The following is a 22,124-nucleotide window of genomic DNA, read 5'->3' as shown; positions in this document are numbered from 1 at the left end:
GCTGATCCAAATCAAGCACTACAAAATAAGGAGACAGAGGATTATTTGTGTATGTGTTAAAGACATGCTCTTTAGTCTTTTTTGCAAGGGAAAAACCTCCTTCTAGAGAATACAGCATTAAAAGGCTCAGAGACAAATTGCATTTAGCAATGAGCTCACAAGTAAGAGGAAGCCAAAATAAACCAACTTCAAAAGCACCTTAGTCAACAACACAATGTGCTCAAAGGTACAGCATGGCCGTGGGACACTGTCGTCAATTCTGGGTGTGGCATTTCTGAAATTTTGGCCAAATAATGAAAATTTCAATGACAGAAAAATAAAATAATGCTCAAGAATTGTTGAAGGTACTGCATTTTCTGATTAAAAAAAATAATTCTTTTGAAAAATAGAGTCTGCAAAGACTTTCATTATTTCCAAAATGAGAATTTCATCTCCACTGCCCAGGGATTAGGATTCCTGCTGCCCCCTCATCTTGATGCCCCCCTTGAGCCCACTCCAGTTTCTGCACAGATTTGATCACCTCTTGGTGGACTGTCTGCCTGGGGCCCTCCTTTGCCACCAGACCCTGGAGCCAGCAGGGCTGCATCGGCTAGAGCAGAGCTCACTGGATTTCTGCCTGGCACCTGGCCCAGGGATACCTCTAACATCTGAGTGACCCTTGTTCCTCCACACTCTTCATCACATCAGGAACCAATTGCCGAGTCCCCATCCTATTTTTCAGCATAAGGTGGCAGTGGAATAGTTAGAGATTTAATAGGGATTTGCTTCCCCCCCTCCATTTCCATCTTGATGCTTCGTATCAGGTAGAAAAGGTCACAGCTATCAAAGTCTTTATAGATAACCAGTCAAAAAATAAACAAAATTAAAAAAAAGAAGGAGGCTTACATCAATGGTATTTGCCTGTTTTATATTTAGAGTTAATTCAGGCCTCTGTTCAATCCTCTTGTCTTTCGGAGAGAGCAATATCTGGATATTCAGAGGACCAGGCTCTCGGTGTTTCTAAATCAAATGTCAGTTTCGATACTGCTGAGAAGGCAGCAAGCAACAGGGAGGGCAAAGCTAACAGAGGGAAAGAGGGGAGGGCATAATACCATCCCATGGATCCACAAGCACCATATTCAATGATTTTGTTTCTTGGTGATTTTTAAATCTGGTAGGTTATACCATTAGTATAGCCAGTGTTTTCTGGATTAAAACACACTAAAAGCCAACCACTACCCCTACCACACTGGCAAACTGACTTAGCTTTAAACCTTGACAGTCTCCCTTTGGTGATTTAATGTTAGTTATAGCTAAAAAGCCTAAAAATATAACATCGGAATGACCTTTCCTATTGGAAATTTCCCTGGCATGTGGCAACATTACCAAGCCAAGCAATCCTAATACTTTAGCTCAGCATATTAAAGAATAAAAGAGGCATCGCTGAACATCTTTATTCCTGCAAGAAATCCCCTAATTGTGGCTACAACTTGTTAAGCAGTAAAGGCACAGAGCGTTCAGCTAAAAAAAAAAGATTCATAACAAAACCAAGCCAGGCGTTATTGAGTAGGAAGGCAAAGTTCTATCATGATTCAAAGCCCATCAGTTACCTGTGCCTGGAGGCATCAACATAATAAAATAATGCTTAAAATAGTTAAGTCATCCTCACCTACGACACTAGCCTCAGTCTAGAGCAGCAGTTTTCAAAGCCATGATGCTCTGGCTGGCTGCTTGTCTCCAACAGGATCAATGCTCAAAATATGGCACTTATTGTTCTGTCTGTCTGTGCCAGAAACTATGTCACTTTTGATCATTTTAACATAGAAGCTGGCTCATAAGAGTCAGCCTTCCTATTGATTTGACAACTGTCGCTGTCGTGGCGAGCAGGGTCCTGCGGGATAGGTGGTCTACAACATCAGTCCCTCTTTGGCACCAGGGACCGTTTTCATGAAAGATACTTTTTCCGCGGACCAGGCATGGGGCTGGGGGTGGTTTCAGGATGATTCAAGAGCATTGCATTTATTGTGCACTTTATTTCTATTATTATTATATTGTAATATACAATGAAATAATTACACAACTCACCATAGGTTGCGGCCCCTGGTCTACAGACTTTGAGGGCAGATTTTCAAACTTTTTGAGCACTTCTATCCAATTCTCAAGGCTTTATGATCCAAAGAGAGTGGGCAGCTTTTTTGGATATTTCATGCTGTCTAAACATTAAAGGTAAAATAAATACTGCAACAAGCTTCCTACTATTAGGCTGCTGATTTTTCCTATGCTGTCTTTAACTACCCTTGAAGGTTTGAATTAAAAAACAAAAATCCCAGCTCTCAGGCTACATGGGTACAATTGGTTACTTCTACCTTGGGAGAAGAAGGCTCGTTTGGTTAAAATGTATACGCCATTCATTCATGATAGGATCGCCAAAGTTAACAAATAAAAATACAGGATGCCCAGTTAAATTTAAATTTCAGATAAACAATGAATTTATGTTTAGTACGTAATTTATGTAAGTATATCACATGCAATATTTGAGACATACTTAATCTAAAAATATTCTTCATTGTTTATCTGAAATTCAAATTTAACCAGGCAGCCCATATTTTATCTGGCAACTACTTGTCTTGCAAAATACGGGGCCCAAAATTGCAGGCTTGAGGTTAATATGTTATGTCTCAGTCCCAGAGTGATATTTAACTGTGTTTGATAAAGTTTAGATTGGCAATTCTTAGTTACCCGAAATGTCAGTTCATTATGTTTCTGCCATCCAGACTTTCCAAACAGCTTTACTTCCAAGCTCCAAAACAGGCTAAGTCCTTGCTAAGCTGTTTTCTCTGCCTAAAGAACACCCTGCTCTTGGATAAATATCACCAAGTACATGAGGATGTCAATTTGCATATCTATGTGTACGCGGAAAGCAGCTCCCACATCCGACAATATCCAGATTATCAAATCCACTTTCTATAGGAAGGATTTTTGGATCAAATTTAAAAATGCTTCCAAATCATGGCACCACAGGTTTAGCTGGCATAAACCAAAGTCACTACAATCTTCTGGTGAGAGTAAGGCCACAATTATTCCTAAATAAAATAACCAAATTAATGAGCTTTGAAGTTTCATTTGGCAATAGGGAAGAAATCAATACTAGACCCATTTTTTTGTTCCCCATAATAATGAAGCAAGAGTTTAACTGAAGGGATGCTTATATTAATACAAAACTCCAGTTCTTGTTCAAAACAATAATATATGGCATGTATACTTAACATGGTGATACTTAACATAATTAATATTCTTTTTCTTCATCTAATCCTTAACATTAATATCATTAGTACTTCAGTAGCGTGAAGGATTAGAAAAGAAAAAATTAGCTTCATTTTACCTACAGTTATATGCTATTTTGAGTAGATGGTGTGAAAGTTATTAGTGCTATAGGCCAGTATTTCATTTTCCCCATTAAGACATACTGTAGGATTGTACTTCCCTGTCCATTGCGTTATCGGTTGTGGTTACCGGGAAGCACATGACTAGCTCTGGCCACTTGGCAGAGAATGGAAATGTTGTGTGTTACTTCAGGCCTGGAGTTTCTAATCGTTGGTGCAGGACCCTCCAGATCCCTTTTCAGGAACTTCTGGACTTCAGGACCCTGAGTTGATCCCTCTAACTCAGAAACCAGCAACATTCAAGACAATTGTTTTGTTAGCCTGGGTCCTTAATTGACTGCGGTGAACAGACACCTTGTGGAGAGCAAGGATGGCTGTGTAACACATGTAAGAAATGCATTTTGTTGGCCTGAGCCACTAAGGTTTTGGGTTGTTATCGCAGTGGCTCTCAGCACATTCCAATGCAGCACACATGCAATTACCGAGGTGTTAGTGTATATACGGCCACATGAGTCTATAAAATATTCTAAAAATTACTTTTAGCCTTCTGAAATTTGCTGCATGTTTACATTTATGCCATTATCACTTTAAGTCTCAACAACCTCTTAAAGTAGATACAATTATGATCTCCGCTTTCTAGATAGGAACAATGACTCTTAAAGAGCTGGTAAGAAGATGCTTAAAGTCACACAGAAAGTAAGTGGCTGAAAAGGAGTTTGAACCCATTCAACTGTACTGACAGATCATGTATTTTACTATATCACTGTACTGCTACCCAGCTATTTGCCTCTGGGATTTATTAAAGGAAACTTTTCTGTGGTAGAAGCAGCAAGTCTTAGAACCCAGTGGAGGAACAGCAGGTGCCAATAGGGATGAACATGTTCCATGGATGTTTCTCTTCTTTCCATGTGTTGGTAAGTCTTGACTATGGACTGAATTTATATGGCTATATAATGTTGGAAATTGTCTTTGGAACTATGTAGGGAAAACAGGAATTCTTTAAATCAGAATTTATCCTGAGTGAGAGCCATCTGCATCTCTGTTTAATATTCCAGGCAGCATATAAGTAGAGATCAATCCTTGCCATCCTCCATTTCCACCATCAATACCTTCTTGTTCATTATTTTAAGGAGAATTCTTCTGTAACTCCCATCAAAGGTGGAAAATCAATTAGATAATGTGGCCCTAAGCACTATAACATTAAATTTTCAAATTCCCCATTGCTTAGCTTAAAAGTCTCAAACTAGTTATGTTGTTTTGAATGCAAATTCCACTTCAATACCAATTTTTTACATCTCTGAAATGTAATGCCCAGGGCAGACAAAGTACATCACTTACTTCATTTTAAGATTCTTTCATGTCAATATTGAAGCTGAATATATTTGTATATTCCAAAAAAAATGTGATCAAGTTATTTTACAGACAACCTGGGGCGTTGTCTGTAATATCTTTTTTCATCAATTTAATCATTTACAAACAGGCTGGTTGTTAATTCAAAGAGAGGTATCAGAACCTGATAGACCACAAGAAACCAGTAAACCCAGACTTTGACTCAGCTGGCCTCACTTTCAAGGACACTGCATTTCTCAGAGCCCCGCTCCCTGGAGTCTTCGTTTTACTCTTGGAAGGGCAAAGGGGAACTTGGAAAACAAACTCAAAGGACCCCTTTTCTTCCCAACCAGTAACAGATCTTCCAGCAAATCCATACATAAGCAGAAATTGAAGTAAAACATCTATACTGGAGCTGCAAAATCACATATGAGAAATAATATGACACGAACTACGTGTTAGGACAGTTTGTTAACTAACACCAACAGTTAGAATCGCAAAGAATTCATCCTCTAGACACACTGCAAAAAACAAGCCCTCAAAGTCATATTCAGAACCTAAGTCTTCCTCTCACCGAAAAGCAAGTGAAATTCTATTTGAGGTTAGTTTTAGCTTTCCAGTGCTCTCAAAGTCAATCATCTATCCCGGTTTTCTTGCTTTTACTGTCTGAAGTTGTTCAGTGGTTCAGTCATACATCAGGAAAAAAAAATGCACATAAAGTAGGTCCATAATTGGAAACAGAATCTTAGTTCCTTTGGGAATAAAAATGGCCCAGAATTAACTATCATTTTTCTTTTAATTTAAAGTCTAATGCAGTATGAAAAAGAACTATACCCTTCAAAAACAGAAATATAGTAAATATTTCATAGTTAGGTTATTTTGCCTGAAAGTGTTTAGAGGTTTTCATGTCTGTGGAAAGATAAAAAGGAACATCTCATAATCAGACCTAGACCTCCTTCCAGCTTCGTAACACATCTACTGGAGCCGAGTGGAGGAAAGCTGATGCTGATGTATACCAGACAAAACAGCTGGTCTCCCCAAAGAAGCAAATTAGCAGTATGGTCACAGTACACAGCTCACTGCAGAAAAGCTCTCTATATAGGCTCCTGCTTTTTGTCTTCTGCTAAAATAGCCACCAGAGGGGAGGAGAGAAGGACAGTGTGCACAGCATGATGCCAGATGGCAGGGAGTGGGGATGACAAGATTCCATCTACCAATGCTAAAAATGAATGCCCTCTGGACAGTTGTCAGATCCAACATAGGAAGTTGTTCTATTAGTCAAGTCTAATCTTCCCCAAATTGGGTTTTCAGGGATTAATATTATGACTTGCATGGTGATCAATACAGGATCATTTTTAATTTTTCACAAAATATTACAACATATAATCCACATCTTGAATCAGTTCTCTTCCTTGGAAAGAGTTTGCTATCTATAAGACATCCCACATAAGGGAAAACTATTATTGGATTCCAATTTGATCAGGAGTTGATGCTTAGCACCAACTCATACGTCTTGTTTTAACTTCAAGTTCATCATATTGATGCACTCTAATAATAGCATCCTTAAAACCTGGCCTTTCAGGAGACAGGTCATTAAATGGTCCTTATTCAGAGCCATTCTTTTGCAAAAACTATTGCCTAAGGAAGAAAGGGATAAACAAGCAGAAAGGAAAACTGACTCTGGTTTAAATAAACACTCTCCTTATTCTAAATATCTTAACTTCTTTGAGGAAGAAGTTCTTAACTTTTTAGCTTCTTGCATTGCCTTCCTGGTTGGTTCCTGATATTCTATTAGATCAATAAATATACCTAAATCTCTCCCCTTTTAAATCATTCAAAGTGGATGCAAAAGTGGAACCAGTCATTCAGGCATGCTCACAAAATCTCAGATTCTGCCACTCTACCCATAGTTCATTCTCGTAGATGTGGTCAAGATTAAGAAAGTTGCTCAAAGTAAGATTTGAATATGACCCTCCAGAGTGGAACTTCTGATTCTGACTTTGGGGTTGATCAGAAGAAAGGTAAGAAATGTAGGGTATTAGGCTACACTTTCAACAGTCACCATCTGGCTCCTACCTGCTCCATTCCCCCATTCCTGACCTAGTTAGAATCAGACTGAAGAGCTACTCCGAGGTCCTGCATACAAATTTTGTGGAAAGAGAGCCCAGAAATGTCAATAAGTCAACACCTACAATGGTACTCTTTGGTTTCAAAGAAGGCTATTTTTAAATTTATAAAGGTTGTGCCCAAAGATTTTTCACAGGTGCTTTTGGGAAATGATGATCTCATAACAAAGCAGTTGGAACTCAGTGTCTTTTTGATGGTGATGAGCATCGGCAGGATTTATAGCTACAACATAAACTCAAGTTCCCCAAACAAATCCAGCTTTACAAACAGAGCCACTCTCCCTACCACATTGCGTGGTAAACCTAATTCATGTGACGTTTACCTTGTGATCAAAATTCTTATGAAATAGTTCTATCAAATTCTCCTATATTTGTCCAAGTCCTGGTGGATCTTTGCCTGATGATATTAGGTAACAACACTATAGTGTTATCAGTGATAAGTGTAATTATTTAAAATGATGACTCGTTCACAGCCTTACTTCTTTCATTTGAATTTAGCATCCTCTAGGCCACCAGTTTTCAATCAGGAATGCACATTAGATCTGCCTATGGAGTTTAATAAAAATACACATGTCTAGGACTTGCTCTAGACTTAATTAATCTTTTAGGGTTATCACGTGATATCTTGAGAATTTTTTCCTCTGTAAAAACTATATTCATTCATTTGTGCATAATCAGAAGTAACATTCCCTGACTTCTTTGAAAATACGCTTATGCATTATCCTTCAAGACATTCTGTCTAATTTTGGGGAAATGATTTTATTGTCTTCTTTTGCATGTCACATTATATGCTGTTCTTAATATGAACTCTGATTAGACCTTTTGCACTTTCAAGTTATCGGTAGTAAACTAACCACAGCCATTTCAGTTTCTGTCATCTGTAGATCGTTTCGTTTTCCTCACGCGCTTGCCTGAGGTTTTATTCAGCTTTAGGCCAGAGTTTGTGTTTTCAGCAAAGAAGAATCTCAGGGGCCCCATGGTAAAGGACCAATACTTTAAACAATTGACATTTCAAAGGACAATACTTGGACACAGTATTTGGACACAGGCATCTGATGACAGCAGTGGGCTGAGTCAGGATTGGCAGAACTTTAGTGAGAAGCAGACAGCTTCATGATACTGCACTAACCCAAGATCAAGAGAAACAAGAATTAATTACATAAGCCTGAGTGTACTGATAAGGGAAATTTTTGTTATAGTTATTTGTTTAGTATAGTGTTTTATTGTTCTACTTTCTGAATATATAAGAAGTTCATTCTGCTTCTACTTCAACTATCTATAACCCATAACAATATATTAATAGTAGACACTGATTATGTAAACTGAAATGAAACATTTTAAAATTATATCTGAGTCTCACTAATCCTCAGAGTTCAGAAACTATCCCAAGTGTCCTTACTTTTCTGTGGCAATTGGGTTATTTGTATGCATTCAATAATATAATAATCTGTCTTCCTATTAACCAGGATATAATTGGGAAAATCCATTATGCAAAGAACATCTTGCCTGGAACACAATTGTTTGAGAATGAAGCTCATTGAATCAGATAGAATAGGCCACTTAATTTTCACTGGGAATTTTACCTGCAGTCCAGGATTCCAATGCTGTATTATGAGCAAAGACTATACAAGTATATTTCTCTCCTGAAATCTTCCTGTGTATGAGCAACAGGTTGGGAATTACATGCCCCATTAGCACGTTATTACAAATAACGACTGTATAATTTCTATCAGGCCAGACTACAGGATGACAAGAAATAGGGCACTCTGAGGAGAGATGTCTGATCACCCTGAAGCTCACAATGTCACAGGTGATCCCTGGTAGGAGATTCATGGTCAGAGCCTCTCTGGGATCAGTCAGACTTTGGGGGCAGCCCTTTGGGAACCTGTTCCCTCCTGCACGACTCTCCTAATTAGAAAGGTGTTGCAGTATGTTCCAGAAGTCAAGGCCTCAAGCTTATCATAACTCAAACAATAGTTCATATTCACCTCTCTGCAATGAGAGTGACACTCAGCTCAAGATAATCACAACACAGCTTCATGAATGCAGAGGGCATTTTCATCTTACTGCCAAATTAATTTACTAAATAAGAGGTCACAATGTCAAGGAGGAAGGGAGATAAAAATCATAAGGCAAATAACAAAATTGCAAGGTCAAATAAACTGCCCAAAGTTGTTCTAACAGGAAGATCTCCTAGTGCCCCTTTGCTAAATAGGATTGAATTTAAAAGTGATTACATAATTAACCTATTATGCTTAGAGTCTCCTACATTAGTTTTAAGGTTAACAGCTAAATGTTAACAAAGAAGCTAAGTTAACATTTATAGAACATCCATATCCCCAAAACTATGTTAAGTTTATTACAAGTATAATCTCAATGTTAAGAATATTAACCTCCTAGTAAGATTAAAGTAGATTATATTCATTTAATCTCTCTTAAAAGCTTCATAAATTATATGAGGGATTTTGAGGATTAAAAAATCACGAATCTATGCTACATTGCTATACAACTAGAAAAAATTTTAAAAATTTATAAAATGTCAATTTATTACCTGAATTTATTTGAAAGATGCTTCCTTCATTCATTTAAATACTTACTGACATATGAAAACCAGATACCACACACACACAAACACACACACAAACACACACATACACTCTTTCGTGTTTGTTCGAGGCTGCTAAATTGCAGCCTAAAAAAAAATGGCTCTGGGTAAAACTGGGCCTCCTGATTTTGCTGAGCAAAACCCCTAATTTTGGGGCAAGAGCTAAATCGTCCTGGATGAATGAAAAGAGAGAGAGATCCTCCTCATCCCTCTCCCGCAAAAGAGTATATAGCTGCTCCTTTCAGTCAAAATCTAGTATTGCAGAACATCAGTTTGAAAGGGTGCAAAATTACTAGTGGACTCAGAACATCCAACTTTTAACCAACAAGAGCATCCACGTGTCTCAGGCCGGCAGTGCAGGCAATGACAAGTCACGCTAATCGCCTCCTGTAACATCAAGCACTCAAATCGTTTGCCAGAACTCTGTGCCCGCTCCTGAGAAGCGCCTGTCTTGGCAACGGCCTGAGGAGATAGAGACGCTACCTGGCTTTCTCCGTGGCTCCTCCCGCTCTCTGCTTTGAAGACGGACTTGGGCTTCCGGGACTTGAAGTTGCCCATGCTGGGTCGCAGCACACCGTCCACCAGCACGGTCTGCTCTACATGCTGCGGCGCCTCGCGCAGGGCCGGCGGCGCGTGCTCCTCTACCACAGCCCCGGCGTCGGGGTAATTCTCCTTATTGTTTTCATCTCTAAAACAGGAAAGACCCGATTTAGAAAGCATTAAAAAAAAAAAAAAAAAGATTAAACTGCTGTGGGAAAGAGGGGCTGGCGATATTCATTGCGATTATGTTTATGGGGTGCCTAGCAAAATGTTTAGCTTCCCCGTAGAGAATTTTGCAGGAACAAGAATTTAAGAAATGTGAATTTCACTCTTTAGATCACTCCACCTTCCCTTGCTATCTTCGTTAGTGGATACATACTTTTTGTAGTTGTAACTATGTACATACCACCATTATTTGATTTTAACTTTTCACTTTAAGGTGTTTTCATGTATAGATTTTCCTCTTACAATAATAATGTGAGATAGGTTAGATATTGTCATCCCAACTTTATAGATGAAGACTCTCAGACCCAGAGATAAATGACATGCCTACCGGAAGAGCTCATTCAGGCAGACCCAGGGGGGTCAGGCAGATATTCGGACTCTCATGCCTGTGTTCTTGGTTCAAGACATGATGCTTCTTCTTCACTGGCAATGCCAGTTTATAATCATCTCCCTACAACTTTCAGAGACACTTAAAAGTTTAACAGGATCTACTTTGACAGGATACATGTTACCTGGATGAAATGTAAGGCAAGGGCCATATTTTGCCCAGGCAGGCCATCTGAACAATGTCCTGAAGGCAAAGTCAAACATCCCACAGTCTGGGTTCTATCAGTGCCAAATCACTGGAGACCTGATAGGCTGCTGTTTCCTCCATAGTTTTGGTGCTGAGATGGCACTTGTACTCTTCACTCAACAACCAAATGCCAGACAATATACCCACCCTTCTTCAGTTTCAATTTTTTGAAAAATACTAACATGATAACACTCTTTTCTGAAGCTATTTGTCCCACTTAAATCTAGACACATTTTGCTAAGCATCAAGCAAATGCCATGGACATAACCCAATGGGGCCTTCTCTTTATATGATCAATATCATCAGCCTCAACCATCGGCAATCATTAGCACTCAGTCATGCAATTCTTGAGGAGTGGCCACTCCCCCTCATGCTCCCTTACTGTGAGCACCCATAAAAGAGCTTTTGCAAGGTCAGGTAGGAAGCAATTCCTTGCTGCTCAAGGACACATAAAGCCAAGAGGCAAGACTAGCCAAGGAGGGATTTCTATGCCCACCACTTAAGACACCCATTCAAAAGTAAAAGGGAGACTAAACTCACTAAGCTGATATCAGGGAAAGATGAGCTTCAGTTAGTCTCTGGGAAAAGACCAAAGCAAACATTGGGATAGGTGATCTGGAGCATGACCAGGGTACATTTGGGCAAGGTTTGAAAATAAAACTGTGTGAAACAGTTAAATGTAGGTCCAGGACAAACTTAGTGCTGTCTAGTAAAGAAGAACCCAACAAGTTAAATAATTCTTCAATGTTAGTAACTGAAAAAAACAAAAATAAAAATCAATGCCAATGATACTGGTTGATATTCTTCCCTTAAGATCATTTACAATTAAAAAAATTTTTTTCAAAGTCACTACTGGTTTTGGAATTAATAGTAAACCATGAATTGGAAACTACACTAATTCATTTGAAGTGCATTTCTTTCACTAAACACCCATCCACTCTATGTTCCTGTGTGAGAAACAAAAGAAAGAACAGCTGCCTTTATAGCTACCTAAATGCTCATTCAAGTAGGATTCCAGAACACTCAAGAATAAGGGGGGGAAAAAGTAGTTTTTCAAATCTAAAATGATTCTTTTGATAGACTCATTCCCCAAATAATACCTGAACTTTTTGTTTTTATAACATATTTTCAAGTCACCTAAAATTTATAAATGTGCCTTGTTTACCTCCTTGATTTGGAAGGCAGGGAGCAGGAGGAGGGGGCAAAAAGCATCTTTGTCCCATTAAAGTAATGTAGAATCTGATTAAAGTCATCTTTAGAAATATATTTTCTAACATATTATGGGTTCCTCAGCATCCTCAAAACTGAAAAGTATAGGTTATGTAATTTACGCCACTACTTATTGGGATAAATCGTAACTGAGAAAGAGCATGGTGTCCTGAAAACAGCCAGTCTGAAAGGTCCTCCCACATATTAGCTGTGTAGCCTGGACCATGTCACTTCACCTCTACGATCCTCATTCATAAAATGGATGTAATATCTGCCTTGCAGAGAAACACAGTCTCTGAAATGCCCTCCATAGAAAACTGGCCCCAGGCCACAACCCAATAAATGAAAGCTATTGTTACTCTCAGGCAGGGCCTTAGAGTAGTAACTTGCAAAGAAAAAAACTGAGGGGTCTTTTTAGTTTCCCTAGTACCTCCAAGATAAATTCCAACTCCTTAGAAAGACACACAAACCCTATGAAATCTGGTCTTTGTTTATATCTAGAGATTCATTTTTTCTCCCCTGACCTCCTCATCGCACCCACTCTCAGAGTTTCTACCACCCTGAACTGCTTACTGTTCCTTCAACTCAAACTACTCTGTTGATCCTCTGTTGACTTCCCCATAAGCTACTCTTTCTGTTTGGTGACATCATCTTTCTCTTAGCCTTAGACCCCATTCTCCCCCCCCAAAAAATTTAAAAGTCATGTGCCACGTGCAATTTTCTTCAGGAATCCATCCCAGAAAGCTCCATGAGCTATTTGGTCCTTCTAAGTGAATCCTTTGCTTACCTCTAGTACAATAGCACTTAATGCATAGTAGCATCATCATCTATATTCTTGCCTATCTCCTCCAGCAGACTGAATTCCTAGGAGCACGAATTGGTTTGTCTTTTCTATCTCAAATCTTGACTGGTTTCTGGAGCACAAAATAGGCCTTTGACATATGTTTGTTCTCTAATAAGTGGACTTTAGACTAAGACAAACCAGGGTCCAAATTCTGCCTCATAATGTTCACTCAACTATGTTACCTTGGATGAGCTATAATCCCTCTGAGCCTCAGTTTCTCCATCTATAGGATGAGGAGGGAAATATTAGCTTCCTTTCAGCTGTTTATATGAAATAATAAAATGTAGATGAAAAGTGCTTGGAACAGACTAAATGTGGAAGAAATGGTTAACTGTGAAGGCTTTGCCACTGTACCATGAGCCTTTAATGGCCAAGACCATACTACAGACACTCAATGACATGTATGGTGAATAATCTAGAAACCTCTTCCTTATGGGGCATGATGGGAACACTGAGGTAAGCTAATCAATGCTCAATTCAATAAGTATTTATTGAGCATACCCCATTATATAAGAAACCGCCCTGGGTGCTAAGAGGGGTATTCAAAAGTGAACAAGACAACACTTCCTTCAATAACTGAAAACCTAGTAGAAGAGATGAGACATGAGAACAAATAATTAGAATTCAAAGAGACTAGAATTCAAAGGAGTGCCACCAGACCCCCATGGTTTCTGTGTCTCACAAACATGAACCAGGTAATGGTGGGTCGAACCTGAGACTGGAGCAATCAATCTGGTCTTCATGTAGAGAGACAGTGTCTTCGTCACACCTGGGGAGAGGGAACAAAAATCATATCAGATCCAACCCTCTACTATAGCAGTAGCAGCAATAATCTTGAATTACCTAAAGATTAGCACAGTAAACTAAAAAGAATAACAGTCCTCACTACTCTTTCCCAAACCAACTCTGATTCCCAACACATCTACCAGGTAATGACACCAATGTTGTTATATCACATGAGCTTAAAACCTCATAACCAGATGGGACTCTCTTTTTTGCCTCCACTGCTCTATGTCACCTAAGCTAACAAGATCTTAGCAAGGACCTAAGTGTTCACAGCACTCGAGGGGACATCAGGCACCAAGATTGGCGAATTGTTTTTGGCCATTCTACTACATGCCTCTTTGCATTTTCTCCACTTCGGGCAGTCCCAAACCTACCAGCTCCTATTTGGCTTACTACATTGGCCTTACACTTTCTTGATCTTGTTGCAAGGAAGGAGTTCCTTTTCACAGAACTTCTTAATCAACCTTATGAAAAATTCTTAGCTCTTCCATATTGAAAAATCTCTAGTGCTCCACGCTGCCTAGGAAGATCAGGAGTAGGACCATTCTGTCACTCTAGTATAGCAGGGAGCCTTTGTTCCTGTTCTCAGCTATTCCCACCCTGCCCCACCTCAGCCTGAAACGCTTTTCCCATCTTCAACTCCTACTTATCCTTCACTGCCCAAGTCGGGTCCAGCCAGCTCCATGAGCCTTCCCAGCCAAGTTCACCCACGTGGCTTGTGCCTAGTTTAACCTTAATGTATAACGTTTTCTCTTCATTCTTAAGTTTTGGTAACCAACTATATCTTATCTCACATTGCTATGTAATTCTTTGTACCTTTGATATCTTTTGATTAGTTACTAATTCCATGAGTAGAAATAACTATAATTTCTTTTTCTAGATACACTGCCATAGTACGAGAGTAAACCAGAGTAGACACTCAAAAAATATTTGAATTGAAATATTAACTCTGTTCCCTCAGCAGGTCTGGTCCCTGAAATAATTTAACAAGCATTTGTTGAGCATTTACTGCATCCAGATATTGCATACTGCATAAGGTGTTGGAGCTGTTCTTCTCGCACTCTCTTGGGGTCCTGGACCAACTAGTTTATTTTTTTTATTTCCAATCCATTGTGGACAAATACTTTGGTAAAAATGTCACAGCATTGCCAAATTCCTATTAAAGTTATTAAGTGCTTGCTACCTATTTCTGTTCTTTCTTGTCTCAGACAAGTTACGATTTGGAGACTCACATTTTGAGTAGCACTGCTTCTGAAGGGCACAAAATTTGAAAAAGATCTGGACCCTGCTCTGAGAAATTCACAATGTAATGAGTAGACAAAAATAAACAAGCAAATAAATACCTGTGTACTTAAATATAACCATAATACAATATTTATACTATATGAAGTAATTTAAAAATTTTAAATATTCTTTACTGGCAATGGTGTATAATTAACCTATGGAACAAACTGAGGAAAGCTCCAGTCCTCTTCCCTTACAATCTCTTTTTAAATTATGGCTTTGGAGTGAATGAAACAAAGGCCAGACTAACCCTCTCTACCTGCTGAAATATTTTGTTCCCTCTGGCAATTAAAAAAAATCATTTGACTTAACAAAATGCTTCTTTAAACAGAGTGAGCAAAATTTCCTTGCTTTCTTGCCAATACCCCACTCTGTCCATCTCATGAAAAACAACAATTAAATTCACAAGTATTGCCTTGTTCTCCTCCATTAGCAGCATTCACCTAATCATCTGGGCTTTGTAATGTGAATGTTTTCCAATAACAAAGTAGAAAAATCAATGAAGAACAGAAATCTAGAATTGTTGCTTCCAAAGAACCAGGGCTCAACAATACCTATTGTTTGGGGATTTGGCAAGAACTTATTTTTCTCCCTCATTTGATTTATTAATCTTTCTCCTCAAAGGACAATCAGTTAAAAATGGAAACTTGGCACCAGAACATACAAAGTTGCAGATGCTTTCTGAACTATGAGGCTGGACCTAATTAGTTGATCTAATTTTAATGCCTATTGAACAATTCTGGTTGCCACTCAAGGAAACACAATTCCGAGCTCACCGGTACAGCAATTGAAATAGATCTACCTACTGGCTTATATGGCACACATGTACCAACTCTCACAGTTCAGTTGAGTTTTCTTTACTTTGATGTAGACCCATCAACTTCTACTCAATTAGCATCTCCTCTCTGCCCTTGCCCAGGAGCCCCATGCAAATGTACACTACTGACCTAACTATAAAACTGCATTCCACAGTAGGAATCTATATCCAGATATCCACACTCCTGGAAGAAAATCAACTCAGACCAAACGGCCAACTGATCTGAGGCATAGCATTCTCTTCCTACATTACAGCCTTATACAGGAATTTAAAGACCAATCCCTTTAATGATCTCCCTCTTAGATATTGAAAACTGGGCATCTTCTAGTGCAATGATTTTCGAAGTATCTACTGTGACTTAGTAGTGGGTCTTGAAATTAGATAGGAGCTACCAGCATTTTTTGTTGTTGTTGTTATTGTTGTTGGAGACAGAGCAGAAAATGTCAGCATAGTAAGGATTAATTGTTTCATGGAACTTATTTAAATTACATATATGTATGTGTTCTGGATTGCCATACAGAATGTTTTTCTTACAGTTGTTCATAGTAAAAAAAAAAACTGAATGACACCTCTATTAAATGAGTTCCTTGGTAGTTCTCATCAACTTGATTCTACATCCTAGGGTCCTTAATTTGTGGTGGCCCAGACAGTATGTGGATAGTCTGACTTTGCAATCATTTCTTTGTAAAATGCTCAAGGTTGTTACTTTTTTCTCTATTTGGACTTTTGCTCCCTTAAGCAACCACCACAGAGAAAAATTTGTATGGTACTTCATAGCTCACCTGTTCTTTCATATCATCTCATTTAAGCCTGACAGTGCTGTGAGGTGGGAGTTACCTTCACCTGGAGGCTAAGTTTCGGCACAGGATTCTGAAGCCTAAAGCAGTGAAGCCTGGATTGTTTCTGCTGCACTATGCTAAGCTCAAAAGGCAGGAACCAAATAATGTCTTCAGTCTATATTCTCAGAGGCTCACTGAGAGGGAGAAGGGCATTCCTTAGAACAATGGTAGTGAAAGACGTGCCCATGAGAAGTTCTCTTTCTGACCAAATAAGAAGAGAGGGCTCAAATTGGCTGTTAGATAAAATGTAGTTGTGCTAGAAAGATATTTCCTTTGACCCTATGGTACCAAGTTCCCTGGAGGCAAAACTGCAGAGGTACAGCCTCCTGTGGGGTCTCTCAAAGTGTGGACCCCAGAACTTCCTGCATTAGCACTACCTGGATTACCTGATGAAAATGGCAGACCCCAGACCCTCTACATCAACTCTCTGAGGGCAGGGCTCAGGAATGTGGATATTTAAACCAGATTTCCCACCTACATTACTACTATTCTTCTAAAAAGTTCAAGATTGACCTAAAGGTTTCCAAATCCCAGATCAGCAATGGGCTAACTTCAACACAATCACCCATTCTGGGTTCCCACTTTGAGATAAATCCGGGGAGAATGTATTTTTCACACGCTCCAGTCCCCTTCCCCAGTTGATATTGATCTCTTGAGAACCACTGCTTTGAATGATAACTAGTCAGAATTATTGAAGGCCAGGCTTCATTTCAAACAGCAAGTTAGCCAGGGCAAGATAGGAAATGACCATGGAAAAATAATAGATAAAAAGGTGCTGCAGATATAGAAGAAAAAGCCAAGGCCATTCTGATGTTGAAAAAAATGGGGTAGAAAAAGAAATTGAATTGGTCAAGAGCTGCACAGACAGTGCCAAGCCTGAGAAAAATCAAGAAGAGAATAAAACCTGTCCTTCAATCCCTCCCAATTTCTTTTACCTTTGACTTTTATGAGACCCCCAGCTGGCCAAGAAGAACTTTGGCAAGTTAGAAAACAGGTTAGATAAAATAATTGACATTAAAGTATTAATGACAACTTGAATCCAACTCCTGGGGCACAAACTTTTTAATTTCCATCTTAATGAGGGTCACTACCAAAAGCCTTAATCCAAAAGAAATCATCTCTAGTTGGAATTTCAAGCATTAAGGAAAATGGGCTGGGGACAGGAGGAAGAGGAACTTTTCTTATGTCCAAAACACATGAGAGAAAAAGTCCCTCCTCCGTGTAAGCCAAGACCACACCCAAGCATTTACTGAGCACCTGCTGTGTCTGTGTCTCAGGATGGCGCACCCTGGTCCTGCTGCGTATGGCGTCGTGTCCAGAGAACCAAGAAACAAGGTTCGTATTACTGAGGGAGAGGAAATGTTATGTTGGACAGCGACTAGTTTTAATTGATCCCATTCTGTGCTGTGTTACACCTATGAAGCTTTTGATGTGTTTTCAATGCGCTCCTTAGATTTTTATATTAGCCAGATGGCATCCCGATTATCACTCATTGCCTTTTAAAATAAATCACTGTCACGTCTCTGAAAGTAACAACATGATCTTATGCAATCAGAACTCCTTGGGGAGTGTCCAAAAACAAGGCACCAGACTCTCCCTAGCATTTAATCATAAAACCTTAAGGACAAAAAATGTCCATGTGAAATCTGGAACTAAGTGTCTCCATTTTGAACCTGCTATGTCTGTGACTAACTTTGGAGATTCGGCAACACTGGGCTCCTGAGAATCAGGGCCAGGGAGCACTTGGCGATTGTAGGCACAGTAAGGGGAGGAGAGCAGTACCTGTGCACCTTGACCAGGAAGTCCAGGCCTTATCTCTGGCCTGCAGATGCACACTTTGGCACACCCCTCTCCCCTTTTCTGAGCCTTTTAGAAAAGCAATTTTGCAGCACAGCTTACCAAGCAATCTCATAAACAGGATGCAGGTCCAAAAGAGTACTTTATATTGCATCTTCTAAAGTGAACCCTTTTTTTTTTTTAAAGTGACTCCAAAACTGGACACTGAGAGAGTAGCACATCAAACACAGAGAGAAGCAAAAAAATATGGGAAAAAAGAGAGGCAGGAAGCACTGTGGAATATTACTTCTCCATCACCATGTCACTGTGACAGTGGTGGGACTTGAAACTCAAATGATACCTATTTCTACATTTTTTTATTTTTTTTGAGAACTTTAGCAAACAGCTCCCAAGTTAGTTGGGCTTTCTATGTCAAACTGGTAACATTTTTTTAAATGTAGTTGAGTCTATAACTTTACACATGGCTTTTTCCTAAAAAGCTGTTTAGAGTGACTTCTACAAAAAGTCCCAGGAGTAAACATCATGAATTGGCCTAGAGGAAGAATGCTAGATGAAGGATATATTATTCACACATGTATAAAAATTATATGTAAATTACATATAGTATTAGAATAATATATACCTATTAATTTTAGCATATATGCATACTATAATATTAGGAAAACATTAAGGAAGAGATGAATTAAAATTATGAACTCTAAATATCTAGTAAAAAAAAAATACTGTCTGCTGACCTTAAACGAAACATCACACTCCATTCCATGTTTAAATGGTATTAGTGGCCCTAATCAACAGCTTTAACCATAGGACCAGGTGACTCATTCCTCCTATAGGTAGATCTTTCAGGTCAGAGGATAAAAATGACAAAGGGCATGCAAGAAAAGTTTACTCTGTGTGTCTTAAAAATCTGTAGACAAGAGAGAGCAAAGATAAGTTTAGGCTGTTTATCACATGCTGGAATTCAACTCAAGTCATTTCACATCCATCTCCTATTGCTGTAAATGTGTACAGCGTGCACTCATGAAAACTGACGCCAATGTTGGCAAAATACAACAAAGCTTTCTTTCTGACATGTCAAATAGATTTTTTAAAGATCTGAGCTCCCGGAACACATATCTTAGAGCATTGAGCTCCCGCAAGTAATCAGCTGGTTTTAATATCTCTCCTGCATCTGCTGAAATGCTGATTTCAACCTGTAAAGATTTCTGGGCCCCAGCAGTCAGCACGTCTCCCCGCGGTCTTCACAGCCCCAGATTATAGGAGACAATGCATCTCACATGAACAGCGGCTGGGGACGGTAGAGGATACCTTCACGATAGTTGCTTCCAGAGAAAGGCATGCAAGTCTAATTTTAACAGCGAGAATCACTTACTCTGTTACAGCGGTGCTGCTGAAGGAATTATCCTGAAGGCTGAAACAGAAACAAGAAAACATCAGCCAAGCCCGGCCGGGGAGCCGTCTCCCTGACTGCTCTCCGGGAGTTAGAGCACATACACAAACATGGCATTGCAAGGCAAGTCTCAGGGCTCGCCCGGCACGCTCGCTCTACCTTGGGCTGCTGTCTGCACATGCTCGTAACGACACCCCCAGCAGGGGCCCAGCCGCACGGGCGAACCACAAAGCCCGGCAGCCCGCGAGGCTGCGGGGACAGAGCGGGGCGGGGCGCGGCGGCGGGGCCGGGACCCCGGGACCCAGCACACAGCAACTGGAGAGTTACCGCGCGACCCCAGCCTCGCCAGCCGCGAGTAATCCTGGGCGCGTTGTGCCAGCCACCCCCGGGGCTGGCAGTGAGAAAGCCCACTGTTGCTGCCGAGTGCTGGAACACCCGGGAGGGAGACTTGCTTTCTCGCAGACGTCTCCTACCAATTCCACTGAGCTCTCCCCCACTCCCTACCCCAACCCCCAGGGAGAGGGGCTCGGAGAGGTTCATCCACCGTTCAGGAAAAAAAGCTAAGAGGGAACGCGAAGAGGGAGAGGGAGATTGCTGGTGTTTTGTGTTTTATTTTTATTGTGTGCCGTTTTTTCATTGCCTAGGAAGAAGAGCCTCTCCGAAGGAGGGCTCGCTGCATCACACCCGATCTGTCTGCGCTCTGTTATTTCAGTCCCAGAGAGGAAGCGCCCAGCCCCGGACGACAGAGCTGTGAATGAGCCCACGCAGGGCGAGTGGAGAATTTATTCCAGCCGTTAGCTGGTGATTAGGACACCGTGCAAGGGGTGGGGCTTGCTGCGCTCGGAGCAGCCCGCCAGAGCCTGGCTGCCTAGCACCTTCGCAAGGGATGGAGAGACCGAATCCACAGACCTATCCTTTGAATAAAGGCGACCCTGTTGGGGCGAGGAAAGACTGTCAGCTCCCACTCGCTTCATTCCCCTGGGGATAGTTGTCCTGCCCTCTTTCTATTGTTCATTTCTCCTGCCATGTTGACCTGGATATGGAATGAACAGTCGTCTGTGAAAGATGTTTATTTGAATTTTGAAATAAAATCCCCATCCCCTTTTTTCCCACTCCCAGAAGCAGCTGGGATGGTGATTTTTAGTCCGAACTATTTAAGCCAATGAATTAACTTATAACAAAAACACTCAATTTTTTTTAAGTTTTGGGTAATTAGAAAAATCATCAAAACTTGGAAATAAGGGGAAGGAGAATTACCTTTCAGTGTTACAGTGAGACATTGATTAACAGGTCCACCCAAGGGCCAGTTAACTCTTCAGGAGAATATACTTGTGTTTGACTTTGCAACTCACTATTGATTAGATCCCAGCCACAGTGAAGTTACATGTTAATTTGCACATTTTATTCAATCTATCCAGAGGAAAACATAGTCGTAGTATTTATGGTTTTATTACACTGTAGGAAATGAACCAATTTTGCATCTAACCGAACTAACATTCTTTCTAAATGCCTCTAAATACTGATTCTCAAAATGCTCTTGGAACCCGCTTCACCATCTTACAGTTTTCCTCATTAATAAGTGGATAGATCTCTGATGACTGCCTATATTTGTATGAGAATTATATTTTTAACTTTGAACAATCAAAACTGAGTTATATTTTGAAAATTGAAATTGAGTTTTCTTAGAAAAACAGCTTTCGTTAAGGTTTTTTGCAATGTTACTTTTCTCTGTCCAAACATTTAAATCAGCAGAATTAAAACCTAATATGATCTCAGACTCAAATTCTATAAAGTTCAGAAATATTAATACTTTGAATGTGTAACTATACAGTACATGTATGTTCCTATGCCACCTCTTGTATGAATTAGACTCAGGAGTGACAACCAAGGCTGATTTCACTATATTCATTATTTAACCATCTCAAACTGAGGTCTGCTCTTTGTTTACTGAGATGGATAAAGGGAAGTCTATATTCAGCCTTCTTGGTTTTGTAGATTTAAAAGTTGTCAGCTTCTAGAAACCCTGGTACTCATTGGATATGGTGCCGATTCCAGATGTTCTGGTGTCAAGAAAGATCATACTTTTCTCATATGAATGTTCCCAGTGATTCATTTGGAATGGAAAAGTGTAATGCTTTTAACTTTGAAATAGGACTTGGACAAGTATATGAAATAATGTGGGCTCTTTGAAAATAAAATAACAAATGTACTTAATAAATGTAATATTCATTAATGTCCAAAGAAAAGAAATAATTCTCAGCAACTCATGAATAGTAAGGACTAAAATTAGGTTTTAGAAAGTACTCATATACAATGAAAACAATTGGTTGATTGTGGTTAAACACCAAAAATATCCGAGGGAAAAAAAAATTGTTATTTAACAGTATAAAAGAAAAT

At 39.7% G+C, this 22,124-nt stretch overlaps 1 protein-coding gene across 5 annotated transcripts in view; it reads right to left on the bottom strand.

Moving 5' to 3' along the window:
* FAM13C (family with sequence similarity 13, member C) overlaps positions 1-20,205 on the bottom strand; it is a 126,055-nt gene extending 105,850 nt beyond the window's left edge. For 3 of the 5 annotated variants that reach the window (XM_012657573.1, XM_012657597.1, XM_012657579.1), the window contains exons 1-3: positions 19,710-19,909; positions 13,527-13,583; positions 9,906-10,110 (exon numbers count right to left, since the gene is read on the bottom strand). In XM_012657573.1, the coding sequence (XP_012513027.1) occupies positions 9,906-10,110; positions 13,527-13,583; positions 19,710-19,771 (324 nt within the window). In that variant the 5' untranslated portion in view covers positions 19,772-19,909. Of the gene's footprint in view, positions 1-9,905; positions 10,111-13,526; positions 13,584-18,322; positions 18,407-19,709 lie in introns of all 5 variants that reach the window. The other 2 variants (XM_012657586.1, XM_012657590.1) reach the window with 2 other exon arrangements.
* Positions 20,206-22,124: the final 1,919 nt, after the last annotated feature.

The sequence above is a fragment of the Propithecus coquereli genome, unplaced genomic scaffold, assembly GCF_000956105.1.
Source record: "Propithecus coquereli isolate 6110/MARCELLA unplaced genomic scaffold, Pcoq_1.0 Scaffold115, whole genome shotgun sequence".
NCBI classification, from domain to species: domain Eukaryota; kingdom Metazoa; phylum Chordata; class Mammalia; order Primates; family Indriidae; genus Propithecus; species Propithecus coquereli.
The sequence above is the reverse complement of the archived record's forward strand: the minus strand, read 5'-3'. Positions and strand labels throughout refer to the sequence as shown.